Source organism: Narcine bancroftii, chromosome 2 (assembly GCF_036971445.1).
Source record: "Narcine bancroftii isolate sNarBan1 chromosome 2, sNarBan1.hap1, whole genome shotgun sequence".
NCBI lineage: Eukaryota > Metazoa > Chordata > Chondrichthyes > Torpediniformes > Narcinidae > Narcine > Narcine bancroftii.
Window position 1 is genome coordinate 312,610,917 of NC_091470.1, and position 15,245 is coordinate 312,626,161.

General features: G+C 40.1%; 1 protein-coding gene across 1 annotated transcript in view; it reads right to left on the bottom strand.

The window, feature by feature from the left end:
- Window positions 1–8,076: 8,076 nt before the first annotated feature.
- kcnk9 (potassium channel, subfamily K, member 9) overlaps window positions 8,077–15,245 on the bottom strand; it is a 77,981-nt gene continuing 70,812 nt past the window's right edge. The window contains exon 2 of the mRNA XM_069915441.1: window positions 8,077–8,918. Within this exon, the coding sequence (XP_069771542.1) occupies window positions 8,077–8,918 (842 nt within the window). The remainder of the gene's footprint in view (window positions 8,919–15,245) is intronic.

Genomic DNA, 15,245 nt, shown 5'->3' on the forward strand with positions numbered 1-15,245 from the left:
ATGTTCAGTTAAACAGTGTTAGATATCATCTGGTCAAGTATCTGATAACAAAAAGAAAGAAACTGTCCTTAAATCTGGAGCTCTTTTTTTTAAAAAAAACATCGATGTTCTATGAAAAGGAAGAGATCAAAGGACCTGGATGGGATAGTTCCTTTAATATGTTGGTTGTTTTCTCAAGGCAGCAGGAAGTGAAGGTAATGCTGATAGAGGGGAGGTTAGTTTGCATGTTGGCTTGAGCTGCATTCTCATCTCTGCAGTTTCTTGTGGTCTTGACAAGGTTCTCCATGGTAGCTCATCTGGAAAACCATGGCATGAGACACATGGAAAGTTGGCTGCATTTGTTTGGAACTGGCTTGCCCAACAAGATGGAGAGTGGCAGTGGATGGAACATACTCTGCCTTGAGGTTGGTGACTAGTGGTGTTCTACAGGGGTCTGTCTGGCTCCTCTGACCTTTGTGATTACTAAAAGTGACTAGGATGAGAAAATGGAAGGGGGGTCAGTAAGTATGAGATAACACAAAATGAGAAGGTGTGGCGGATGGTGTAGAAAGGAGGTGTAGGTTAAAATGGTATATAAACAGGATGCAGAGAAGTGGCAAATGGAATTCATTATTTAAAAGTGCAAAGTTATACATTTTGGATGACTGAAGGTTAATGGTTAAAGTTACATGATTAATGGGTATGTGAAGGAACAGAAGGATCTTGGGATCCATGTACATAGATCCATCAGAGTTGCCATACAAGGTGATAGGCTGGTAAATCTCTGCTCCATCTTCTCCATAGCTTCTACATCCTTCTTATAATGAGGTGACCAGAACTGAACACAATACTCTAAGTGTGGTCTCACCATTTATGGTTCCTCCTCTGCCTTTCTTTCCTCACAAACCCACAACACATTGCATCATCTTTTACACCTTCTGCTCTATTTTCTGCTCTCACATTCTGGTTCCCATCCCCCTGCCAACCTGCTTCACAAACTTGTATAAATTTTCTTATGTATTTATACTTTATGTAGAGATTTAGAGATTTTCTGCTGTAGTGGGCCCTCAGATGTCCTGCTTTTGAAATGCTGTGACTTCACTGGAAGCTCAATATCAATAAATGGATTTCCAAATGATAACCTCTTCTTCCAGGTCACCATAGAGTTCCTCTTATTTCCCTTATTTCAGGAGAAACACTCTAGCCAGCCATTTCCTCTTGTAAAGACTACAAGAGTTTTGAACAGGCTGAACTCTGAACTCACAACCCATCTTCAAAATGGGGTTTTCAACAAGCCTGCCCACTCGTCATTTTGCAGCCTCAACTGCTACTTCTCCCTCTCCCTCTCCCTCTCTCCTTCCCTCTCTCTCTCTCTCTCTCTCTCTCTGTGAGTAGAATGCTGTTTGTTTTTTTTTTCCTCTTTCTGCTTGTAAAAACCAACTTCTCCCAAGGTTCCAAACCCAATCTTTGAAAGATCTTATTAGTCTTTGAGCCCAGACTTTTCCATTTGCACCTGCTTTGGAAATTCTTTCCAAAGCAGTTCCATTGTCTTTTGCAAAGCCAACCGAGCCTGAATATCCAGCTTCAGCAAAGCTCTTGCATTTTAAATGAGATGTCTTTTGTGAAGCGATGCTCTGTGAAGTGAAACCTATACTAAAACCCACAATCTATCTTTTTTAAAGACACATTTATCCATAAGCATAATAATATAACCCGTAACACCATTTCTGATCATACAGAGAAGGAAGATTTGTAATGTGCAAGCTATTTCTGTATCTCTGTTTCCTGCACATTGCACTAAGCCCATACATTACATTATGGCCCATTTCTTCAGCAGGATCAATGGTGCAATCTGGCAAAACCAACTGAGGCTGAATTTGACTTTGCCATGTGACTGAAAATGCCACACCAGTCAGACCAGAATAAAAATCCAATATTCCTGTCCCCTTGAAATGACGCAATCTTCTTCTGGCTATCCATCCCATAGGATGATGATGGTCAATTTGTGGGGTTTATACCCCTATCCTCAGAAAGGATTTTAGGTGAGTTGGGGGTGGCACAGGTTCGGACCCACCCCCTCGACATCCTTTCCCAGATCCAGCAGCATAGCGAAACCCAAGACAGCTGGGGTAAGTTCTGTTGCAGTGAATGGCCAGACCAAGCTGTGATGCAAGGGGTGCCCTTTCAGTACTTCACAGCACATGTTTGCTAGATGACTATTTACCCACAAGAGGGTTCATCACCCTTTGACAGGTGTTGCTGAACATCCTACAGTGTGTTCTAGTTACCAGAACTCAGATGAGTGACCTGACACTGATGCAGTCTTATTATATTATAGTCAAAATAATTCTACTCAGAAAACTCTGTAATCTGATTTTGAACAAATAAACTTTCCAGTCTGGTTATATTTTTTGATATTTGTGTTATTGATATTCATAAAAAAGAAATAGGGTTGTTAGTAATAGATTTGCTCACTTATCCAGTTATAATAAAATTGACAACTTTTCTGTGGAAAAGGATAAGGTCTTCCATGTGAGATCATCTGAGAAGTCCTCCTTCTTCAAAAAATATGGCTTCCTGTCTACTACCTATTATGCTTGTTCTTTCAAGATGTGTGTTTAACAATTAACCAACGTTATTTTCATTGATAAGCTTTAAATGAATTCCAACCCACTTCAACCGACTTCCAACGACAACCCCCGTCATATGTCACTTCTGGTTTCTGCCCAACCACGCGCATTGCTGCGTGGGAAATGTAGTTCTTATTTACACCCATAATAACGCATCTTTTCCTTTTAAAAAACTACAAAAACAATACTATGCCTTCATTACAAAAGTATATACATTCCGTAGCCTGTCTCTTTCTGCCAGTTGCATCTGATGATTTCTGGCTTCACTAAGTCATTCAAGTTCATTCATGGCATCTGCAAGTTTCACCAGAAGTTCAGAAATCTATGGTTCCTGATTATCAGCAAGTTTATGAACATTTACCAGTAGCTGTTGATGTTGCTGTTGCAATTCCTCAACATTACGATAGGTCACCAGATGCTGAGAAATCACTTCAGAGGAATTACTTACGTCAGCAGAACTAACTCTATTTCACATAAAAGATGGTTTCCTCACACATCATCCAGTTCCATCAAAAACACCTATTCTGGTGTGAAAGGTCTGACACTTGCAATTTTATCTCTGATTCTCCCTGTTGAGTAATGAAACATATCAGTGCATTTTTGTAAATGATGAGTTTCCTTCAATGCATCTTCTAATTTCGTTGAGAACTTTGCCACAGATTTTTGCACTTGTTCATATTCTTCACGCTGGCACTTCAGAAATGAACCTTTCATCTCCACTTCTTTCACAATTTCATCCAAATATTTATTCACTCACTTATTTTCCTGTTTTGCCAATACCAATTGATCCTGGGCTTCAACATATCCATTATATAACTCTGTGAGCTTCATTCCAAGTTTCACAATCTTGGCCACAGCTGCTGTAGTGGGCGACATCGCTACCAGTTCCTCTTCTGATAGTGTGGCGGCTCCTTTAAGCTTAGTTGGAAGAAGATGGTTCGCTTTTTCCATTTCCTTATTATGAAGGGGCTCTTCCTTTCCTTCAGAGTTCAGAGTCTTGTACCGCTATATACTTATCCTCTAATGCAGCCATTCTTTCTTTTAGATGCAGCTGAAGTCATTCATTAGAATCAAGCTGAGTCTCTAAATGTCACAAACGTCCGTCAATGCTGACGTGCCCCTGTTCAGCCTTTGTCAGGGCTGCAGTTCACTTGGAAAGTTCAGCTTCTACTTCTGGTAACGTTTCTGCTTGCTTCACAGTTTGCTGCAGTTTCTGTTCAGCAAGTTCCAGATGTTCCTGTAACTGTCTATTTTTGTCTTCTACCTGGTGTAAGAAGGCATCCTTTTCTTAACAACTCATTTTCCAGTTTGTCATTCAGGTCATTTAATGTGATTGATTCTCTCTGTACATTAACGCATTGCTTCTTCAATGTAGTTATCCTTTCTTCCATGAGTGTTGTCTGCTTATCTTCAGTCTGTGAAGCCACAATGAAAACTTTTTTCACCAGGTCTAGCTCTTCACAAGCACGCAGACCTAATGATGGCTGTACTCACCTTTCTACAATCAGAAGCTGTTACATTAGATGCCCTCCTTTGTGTTTGAAGGACACCATAAACCCCTTTTTACTGGAACATTCCCTCCAGTGCAGCCTCTCACTTTTAATTTTACAGGGTCTTGTAATCATCCATAGATAACAGATTCACTTGGACTCTGGAGTAGAGTTGAAATGGAATTACTGTTTCACTCACAGTCACTGGAACGATCCATTCCATTTTCCGTCAGTAGCAGCAGTCTGTAGTGAATCCATGAAGAATTCTTCCATTTCTTTGTCCACTGTGCATACTTTTCTCTTGGTATCCCCTGCTTTAAAGCATTTTGCAGAATGATTCTTCTTCCCATATATATAGCAGTATGTTCCATACTGCTATATATATGGGAAGAAGTACTCGAGATGGCAGAGGTCGACAGCATCGAGTCCACGCTGCTGAAGATCCAGCTGCGCTGGATGGGTCACGTCTCCAGAATGGAGGACCATCGCCTTCCCAAGATCGTGTTATATGGCGAGCTCTCCACTGGCCACCGTGACAGAGGTGCACCAAAGAAAAGGGACAAGGACTGCCTAAAGAAATCTCTTGGTGCCTGCCACATTGACCACCGCCAGTGGGCTGATAACGCCTCAAACCGTGCATCTTGGCGCCTCACAGTTTGGCGGGCAGCAACCTCCTTTGAAGAAGACCGCAGAGCCCACCTCACTGACAAAAGGCAAAGGAGGAAAAACCCAACACCCAACCCCAACCAACCAATTTTCCCCTGCAACCGCTGCAACCGTGTCTGCCTGTCCCGCATCGGACTTGTCAGCCACAAACGAGCCTGCAGCTGACGTGGACTTTTTACCCCCTCCATAAATCTTCGTCCGCGAAGCCAAGCCAAAGATGTTCCATTGGCAGGACACATATTTGGAATATGTCTACTTCCAAACCTGCTGCATTTGCTGTTTGAGCTTACCACTTTGCTTTGTTGTTGCTTTAGGAAACTACTGGTGCTCTGCTTCTCTGTTTTCACCGCATGCACTGTTGTGTCTATCCTGTGCAACTCCTTAGCTTGTCCTCATGTGATCTCTGCTGCCCTATACATATTCACCACCTTTTCCAGAGTGAAATATTTTTCATGCAACAGCTTTTCTTCTAAGTCCATTATCTGGGATTCTGCAAACTATTCTGTCTTTAATGAGGGAATTTTTCAAATCTCCAAATTCACAGACTTACCCAGTGTGTGAAACATGGCTAAGTATTGGTCAAAGCTCATACCTTGCTTCTCGTCACAGGAGAAAAACTTGAATCTCTCAAACCTGATGTTTTTACTTGGAACAAAATACTCCTCAAATCTTGTCATCAGAATGTACAAAGTGAAAGCTGCCTCATCAGTTCGAAAACTGTTATAGATGTCCATCAAATGCAGAAACATAGATGTTTTCTGTTTTCCATCAGTCTCTCCCATTCCACCAGCTTCTAAATAAATATTGAATTGCTGTTTGAAGCATTTCCAATGATCAACTGCATCAGTGTGGGAGGACTTAACTTATCCATGCTTACGAACGATTGTCCACTCTTACTCTCTTCGACACTTCTGACACCATGTTATGCTTGTTCTTTCAAGAAGAATGACTTTACATGGGTTTAACACGTAACTGACTTTATTATCCTTCAGCTGCTTCAACTGACTTCCAATCCACTTCAACCAACTTCAATGACAACCCCCATCATATGTCATTTCCAGTTTCTGAGCAACCACACACATTGAATGCTGGGAAATGTAGTTCTTAGTTACATGTATAATAACACACTACCATCAACTTGATCCCCAGCTGCATATCCTCCATTTTCCCTCTCTTCCTTCAACAGGGACCACTCCCTCCATGACTCTTTCATCCATTCCTCCCTTCCTACCAATCATCCCCTTCTCACCTACCACTGTGACCACAGGAAAGGCTACACTTGTGCCCACACTTCCTCCTTTATCCCCATTCTGGGCTGCAAACAATCACTTTGTTCATCTCCCTAGCTTTGTCCACCACAATATCAGGGATGTGCCAGTGGAAGCCCATATCAATTCCCACGCTGATATTTCTGTCCATGGTCTTATGCACTGTCAGATTGTGACTACCTGCAAATTGGAGGAAGAGCACCTCATGTTCCATCTAGGCACCCTTTGGAATTATCATCAACTTCTCCACTTTCTATTAGCCCCTATCTCCCCTGTCTCTCCCCTTCCCCTCTCCCTATTTCTCCTTTCTTCTAGCTCTGTTTCCCTTTCCCTTCCTTTCCATCTTCTTTTCTCCAGTTCTGCATTTAAAGAGCTACCCTTCCCCAAATCAATTCTTACCTCTACTCTCCTGTCTTCCTATCCATGTCCAATTATCTTCCTTTGCCTGTGGTCCATGCCCTTTCTTCCTTTCTCCCCAGCCTTTTTATTTCAGGTGCCTACCTTCTTCTTGCTCATACCCTGAAGAAGGGCTCAGGCTCAAAATGTTGGTTATACATCTTTAGCTCCAATGGACATTGTGAGACCTGCTGAGTTCCTCCAGCATTTTTGTGGTTTTTTTTTTTACAATCACAGTGTCTGCAGACATTCATGGTTCACACATTTCAGAGGATTGTAAGATTGATCAAAGAAAATTTGTGAATGCCACTTTGCACACAATATTTGTCAAAAATTTACCTTTTATTGCATGCAAAATATTTGCCATTTATAACATCTCTTTATACTTAAATTCAGCAATTAAATATTCTCTGTACATTTTCATTCAAATTTTGAATATATATTATATATTGATAAAACTCTATGGATGGCTGTTTTTGTACAAAATATTACCACTGAAATTAGTTCCTGTGGTGCAAATTTACAGGATTTTCCTTAACCATGTACATTTGTTATAAAAGCAACAATTGATATTTTGAAACGTGCCATATTTTAATGAAAAATTAGAAAAGTGCATTATTTTACAACACTGCAATAATTGTAAAGACAATGTAAAATATATACATATTAGTGCATTCATTACAAAAAAGAAGCAACCTCAATAATTACATTTTATACACAAGTCTGAGTTCTAGCTTGAGTTGTAAACATTTTGTTACAGCTTCCTATCATTAAAACTATTTCATAGTACAGCAAAACTTAAATCAGCTTTGGGAATAACAGTTAAATCATTTTAAGCTGTTAGACCTTTTGGAGGGGAATTTTTTTGTTGTTCTTTTTCTATTCTTACTACTGTCTTAATCCAGGCATTCAAACACTAATTCCAGGTCATGCAGGTCTTAACTGAACTAAAATACTAAATGCATTCTGGTTTTTCTATTCCCACCAAATAAGGCAAGAAATAGCAAGTGGCCAGAATTGCTGTCAAAGCATAATTACTCATTATTAAATCAATAAATATTAATTGCATCATTAATTTCATTGCGAGTTAAGTTGTCTTTTCAGGTAAGTTACAATACATACCAGTTTTACAAAGCACATGCATTTTAACTGGCATGCTAAAATGATCTCTCTGCATTTTACAATCCTGTATTAAAGAGCCAGCAGCTGAAATTACAATGGCACATCCGGTATACTGACTGCTTCATATCTTAATGCGCATGCTATTTCAGCCATACAATTTGGGTTCTTCTGATCTGTTGGTTAAGTTTGAAATGCAGTATTTAAACTGTTTTACAAAATTAATACCTGATGCATTGTTTTCTCACATTTCCCACTTCCATCCAGAACACTCTCTCATTCTAACAGTGTAATGTTCCTCTCAAGCAGATTAATATCAATTAAACACGTCCATTTGCAAGTAGTTTCGATGGATGCCCAGTGTGTTGCTTGTTCCTAAATCTCCAGCTGCCACAGGTAAGGCATGTTGTCGCTGCTGTGGAGCTGTCACTAACCATGCTTCATGCTTGGTTTCCAAGACTCAAAAAAATTATTCTTTTTGCTGCTGCTTCTTCAGCACACTCAGTACAAATCATAATAAAAAGGGTTTCAGATCGACTTCCTCCTCCTCATGAGCCTGTGGTTTTCATTGAAGCTGTGTAAACCTGGTGACACAGAGCTCACAGGGGAGGGAAACAAACTGTTTTTCAATGTACTCGGTGAGATCTCTTCTATCTTGTAAGATACTGAGTGAAAGTACTGAGGGTTTAATTGCGAACTGAAGGAATTCTGGTGTGACACCACCTGATTGGTATACTCATGAGACCTGTAGCACATGCAGGAGCAAACAGACTGTAGGTCTGTCACTTCAGTTTTGTACCTCTGTCGGCCCTGTTGAGCATCCTCCTGGATGTGGATGATCATGCTGTTCCTGTTCCCTGCCAAAGATGCTCGCTCCTCAGCATCCCGCCGCTCATCTTCACTGTTCATGGTTAAAAACCTGAGAACCACCAAGTTGAGGAAAGCTCCAATAACCGTTAAACCAACTAAAATATACATAAAGCTAAAGGCCACGTAGAGGGGCCTTTTTTGCAGGGCCTTATCTTTCTGGAGGGCCACAAAGTCCCCAAACCCTATTGTAGTCAATGTAATGAAGCAATAATAGTACGCATGGAAGAAGTTCCAGTCTTCATAATGTGCAAAAGCAGCTGCTCCGATGCACAGGGTCCCCATGCATGAGAAGAAACCCACAGTAACCATGTTCTCCATAGACACATCAGTGCTTTTCATGCCAAGGCATTTCTTTATCCGTTTCAAAAGGTACTTCACAAATGTGTTCATCCGTTCTCCCAGGCTCTGGAACATGACTAGGGTCAGTGGAATGCCCAGCACAGCGTAAAACATGCAAAAGGCTTTACCTGCATCGGTGTCTGGAGCTGCATGGCCATATCCTGTCAATCAAAAAATAAAACATCATTAATCAAATTGCACTCAGGCATTTGTGTACTTAATCCTAGAAGCAGAAATGACCCTGGATCATAAGTGGATATTTTCCTTTTTGGAAAATCTTCAGTTTTAGAACTGGTGTTACTAATATGTACTCAAATAGCCTTTGACATCCAACATAACAGCTGTGCTCTTCTCACAATGCAAAGTGTTCATCATTGAAATGTTTAGAATGCACACAGCCATCGCCTAGAAAGCTTGGCTTGCAAAATTATCAGAAGCATTTTTCATTAAAGCACGAACTAATGACAAAAAAATTTGTTAGGAATAATTTGAAGATGAAATAAGTCAATGACGATAATGAATAGAAAGGAATCAGTATAAATTCAAGCATGTGTGGCACTTAAGTCACTGCAAAATGATTCAAAGGTCTCACTGTACTCAAAAAGGGAAAAATTGAGGTTCAAGATGAGATGAAGAATTGGCTGGAGCTTGATCAGATCAGGTAAATTCATTTAACATGTAGGTGGCACTGGTAAAAATGATACCCATTATTGGAATGCACTTGAACCTATTTCACAATATAATTCAGCTTCACTTATGCACACATTGATCCCAATTATACATGCCTGGAATGACAAAATTTGAACCAGTACTTAAAAACACCAAACAAAACTAATCTTGACTACTCAGTCAGCCTTTGATTTAGTCAGCTGTTCATGACATTAACCGATAAACAGCTTGGTTTCTAAAGTGTTCCAAGTTAAATATAGCATCTCTAACTTATTAGTGAATAATTTATATCCCTACTTTGTCTGATTTAGAATTATAAACAAATGAGATGAAAGTGAATTTTTTTAGTGCAATTAAAAATTACAATTGGATCCTGCAGTGTGCAGAAATTGATGTACAAAATTATCAGGCACTACACAGTACAACAGATCAGTCTGTTCCATTGTCTAACCAAAGTCAAATGGGTTTTTAAGGCAAAGGGAGAAAAGTGCAGAAAAATCACAGTATTAACAATTCATTGATTGAAGGCAAATGCGCAGTTAAATATTGGATTTTTAAAACTTCATTACCTCTACACTTATTGTTGCAATGAGACCACAGACATTGAAGGAGGCTAGTGTAGAAACTTCAAGGGCTCTGGCAGAAATGTTTAAAATGTTCTTAGCCAGGGATGTGGTGCCGGCGGATTGGAGGGAAGGGCACATTGTCCATGATTTTAAAATGGCTCCAAAAGTAATCCTGAAAATTATAGGCCAGTGAGCCTGGCATCAGTAGTCGAAAAATTATTGGAAGGTGTTCCAAGAGACTGGATAGACAAGTATTTGGATGGTCACTGACTAGGAACAGTCATTTTTGGCTTTGTGCATGGTCAATCATGTTTAACCAATCCTATAGAGTTTTTCAAGAGGTTATCAGTAAAGTTAATGAAGAAAAGGCTGTGGATGTTGTCTATATGGACTTTAGTAAGGCCTTTGAGAAGGTTCCACATAGGAGGTTAGTCAGGATGGTTCAGATGTTCAGTACTCATGGGGAGGTCATCAACTGGATTGCTTCTCGGACTTGAGCCCTGTGACAAGTGGTGTACTTCAGGGATTGGTGCTGGGACCATTGTTATTTGTCATCTATATCAATGATCTGGATGATAATGTAGTAAACTGGATAAACAATTTTGCAGCTGACACAAATATTCGAGGTGTGAACAGCAAGGAAGGCTTTCAAAGCTTCCAGAGGGATTTGGACAAGCTGTAAAAATGGGATTCAAAATTGCAGATGGAATTTGATGCAGACAAATGTGATGTGTTGCATTTTGGAAGGATAAACCAAGAAAGGATATACACAGTAAAAGGTGGGGCATTGAGGAGTGCTGTAGAATAGAGAGATCTGGGATTACAAATACAAAATTCCATGAAAGTGGCATCACGGGTAGATAGGGTTGTAAAGAGAGCTTTTGGCATATTGGCCTTCATAAATCAAAGTATTCAGTATAGGAGTTGGGATGTTATGGTAAAGTTGTACAGGACATTGGTGAGACCAAATTTGGAGTATTCTGTGCATTTTTGATTATCTAACTTCAGGAAAGATATCAATAAGATATAAAGAGTGCAGAGAAGATTTAAAGGGAAAGGTTAAGCAGGTTAGGACTTTATTCCCTGGAGTGTAGAAGAATGAGGGGAGGTACAGTCATGTGCCACATAATGTCCATTTTGGCAACATCTGACCTCATATACGTCCATTCAGAAATCCCGATCAGAAAATAGGACGTAGCAGATGTAGCTCTCGTAATTGAATTTGCTCAGTTCACTCATTGATCCTCTCAGTCATAGCCACTGTTTGTCATTACTGCAAAATCTTTTTGTCATATACTCTGTGAGAACTGCTGCCACGAGACTGAAGAACTCCAGGCATCCAACAGAGGTGTTGCAGAAAAGAGCCCAAGTCCACTTTTCCAGCCACCATGTTCCAGTACAAAATGAATGATGTTTGAAGCTATGGCCTGGCAGATGAAAATGTGTTGCAACAATTATTCTAATGCAGGAATACCATGTTGCTGTCATGGAATAGTTTAATTACCCTAACATCTATGCCATTTTTAACCACCTGTCAATAGTATATAATATGGGGTTCACACAACATCCAAATCACATAATATCCTACTTCCCAGAATGTATCGTGGATGTTAAGTGCTACATGATTGTATTTAAAAGTTAAGAGGGTATAGATGGAGCAAATGTAAGTAAGATTTTTTTTCCACTAAGGGTTGGTGAGATACAAACCAGAGGACATGGGTTAAGGGTGAAATGGAAAATGTTTAGAGGAAACTTCTTCACACAGAGAGTGGTGGGAGTGTGGAATGAACTCCCAGCTGAAGTGGTGAATGTGGGCTCAATTTTAATAGTTAAGAAAAATTTGGACAGGTACATGGATGGGAGCGGTGTGGACTGGGTGCAGGTCAGTGGTACTATGCAGAATAGTAGTTTGGCACAGTCTAGAAGGGTAGAAGGGCCTATTTCTGTGCTGTAATGTGTTATGGTTCTGTGGTTCTATGACTGTCAACCACTGCTAAGAAAACATTTTGGCTTAGAATTTCCTGGAAGGTTTTGTGCAACAAGTATGAGATGAAGTTGGATGGGGTCAATTTACAAATTTGCACAAGGCTTATTTGTCCAATTTTGCAAGGCTATGTACAAATTTTCTTGCTCTGTTTGTCCATTTCTGACTTCAATCTGCCAAACTCTTACTTTGTCCACCAGAAAACTCAAGTTTCCTGTATCTTCATCCATTCAGAATGTACATTCAACTTTGCAGGATTAAAAGTGATGATTTCTGGTGTAAACCTAGAATTTTATCTTTCACTACACTGAAGATGCACAACTTTTCTACATCTTTAAATATTTACATATTTTGTGACAGCATATTAGGGCAGAGAGTGGTGGTAATCCAAAAGGAGCAGGGAGAGAGAGAGAGAGAGAGAAATGGAAAAATGGCAGCCAAGCAGGGGAATGTTTCTCTTGCACGATTTGGGTTGTCAGGGAAGTATTGCTGATAACTTCATCTGTGAGAAGTGCATCTAGGAGATAAACCAATTGGAAAAGTCAGGTTCAGAGGAAAAATATTGGACATAAGTTCATAAAAAAAACTTAAGCATAATACCTTGCAAAACATGAAATGGGAAGATCAATAATGAGAACAAAACAAAGATATTATGAGATAAGGGGAAAAAAAAGCCCTCTCCAGGCAGTTGAAAAGAGAACAGGTCTCGTGGACAATAAATGCAGTTAAAATGAATACTGACAGTATTTCTTATAAACCACAAGACATAAATGAGGCTTTTAAGCAATTTTACAAAATCAGAATTCAAAGGAGACCTTAATAAATAGATTTCCTGTTAAGATTAGAGCTTCCATATTTAGATCTTGAAGAATGGAGGGGATTAAATTCTCCCTTTACTGATGGAAAGAACTAGGTTCATTACAAGTTAACAAGTCTCCTCAAGAAGATGGCTTCCCACCTGAGTTTTATGAAGAATTTAAAGTCTCTTTGATACCACTCTTTATGAGGGTATTAGACCAAATGGCTGAAACGCAAACTTTTCCATAATCTTTTTCAACAGCAATAATTATGGTGATTCCTAAAAAAGAACTCTTTGAAACCGTCATCTTATAGGCCCATATAATTATTAAATACAGACTATAAGATCATTGCCAAAGCCTTGGCAAATAGAAAGTTTCTGTCAAAATTAACAAATAAAGATAAAACAGGCTTTGTGCAGATCAGATACTCTGCTGATAATATAAGCAAACACTTAAGTATTATACATCTGGATCAAGTGAGGGGAGAATTAATTGTAGCTGTGGCCTTGGAAGCGGAAAAAGCCTTTGATAAGCTGGAATGGGATTTTTATTTAAAGTATTAGAAAGATTTGGACTTGGGCACAATTTTATAAATTGGATAAAAAGCTCTACATCATGAATCTAGGGCTAAAGTTGTGACCAATGGCCAAATTTCTTCAGCATTCCCATTAACCAGATCTACAAGGCAAGGATGTCCATTATTTCACTCTAAGCTCATCCACCTTACTGACAATACTCCTTGCATTGAAGTAAATCATGTGAGACCATTTCTTTTCTGAACAACCCTGAATTTCTGCCTTACTATCTGTTCTAACACTCTGGTTGCCCTCCTCCTGCAAATCTAGTTTAAACCCCCCCCCCCACCCCACCTCCCCACCAAAGCAACACTAGCAAAAATACTCCCCCTCCAATTCAGGTGCAAACCATCCCACAAGAACAGGCCCCACCTTCCCTTGAAGAGAGCCCAATTATCCTGAAACCTGAAGCCCTCCTTCCTGCACCATCTCATTAGCCACAAGTTAAGATGGATTACCTTTGTATTTCTCACCTCACTAGCACATCACATGTAGCAATCCTGAGATTAAAACCGTGAAGGTCTAATCCTTCAGCTTTGCTTCTAACTCCCTGAACTCACCTATCAGGACCCCCTCACCCTTCCTGCCCACATCATTAGTCCCTACATGGACTATGACATGTGGTTGCTCACCCTCCCTTCTGACCACACAATCTGAGATATCACAGACCATGGCACCAGGGAGGCAACAAACCATCCAGGATAATCGATCTCTCCCACAGAACCTCTTGTTTGTCCCCTTTACTATCGAATCCCCTATCATCACTGCATTCTTCTCTTTCCTCCTTCCCTTCTGAGCTGAGGGACCAGTCCCAGTGCCAGAGACCCAACCACTACAACTTGTCCCTGGTAGGTCATCCCTGCCAACAGTATCCAAAATGGTATACTTATTGTTAACAGGGCTACCCTGCTCTCCCTGCCTTTTCCCCTTGCATCTCCTGACAGTCACCCAGCTGCCTTCCTCCCTACACTTAAGGGGGACTCCCTGAAGCTCCTATCTATCATAACCTCTGCTTTCTGAATGATCCTGAGTTCATCCAGCTCCATTTCCCTAACTTGGTCTCCCAGGAGCTACAGCTGAATCTACCTCTTGCAGGTGTAGTCATCAGGGACACTTGTCCAAAAGGAAAATACAAAAAAAAAATGTGTATCAGCTATGTATCTTCTGCTTCAAAGGGAAGCCCCTAAACAGCGGCTACACAGGTCAAGATAAAAATGGGAGAGAGACTTAATATAATAATTGGAGAACAACGCTGGTTTGATTTGTGTTGAGACAGCATTAATGTAAGATACAGAGTGGTGCAATATAATTTCTTGCATCAGCTGTAACTCATACCACAAACCAGAAATTTCAGATCAAAAATGCAGCAGTGAGGTAGGAACCCTTTTACAATCAACCTGGTCATATCCCAAAGTGAGAACTTTCTGAGTAGATCTGGGTTATCTTCTGAAACAAATTACTGAGAAACAATTTCCACACATCCCAGAATTATTTTTGTTAGGAAATGTTAAAGACATAAGACTTGTCAAAACATAAATTACAATTTGTTAATATCGCATTGGCAGTGGCCAGGAAATATATAGCGGTTACCTGGAAGTCTGCTAATTATTTAGGATTGGCAAGTTGGAATGCAGAAATGCAAAACTGTGTCCCCCTGGAGAAAATCACTTCTAATCTGAGGAATAAATATGATGTATTTATGGACACTTGGCAGCCATACCTACAACAATGCAGGGATTAATCTTTAACTGTTTCCACACACCCCCCCCCCCCCTCTCCTTAGCACTCCCTTACCTTTACCCCCCTCCCCCAAGTCAGATAAATTTTAAGCCTGAGAGATTGGTGAAGGTGCCTGGCCGATCATCTTCTTCTTATTTCTGATGTTTTTCTATCT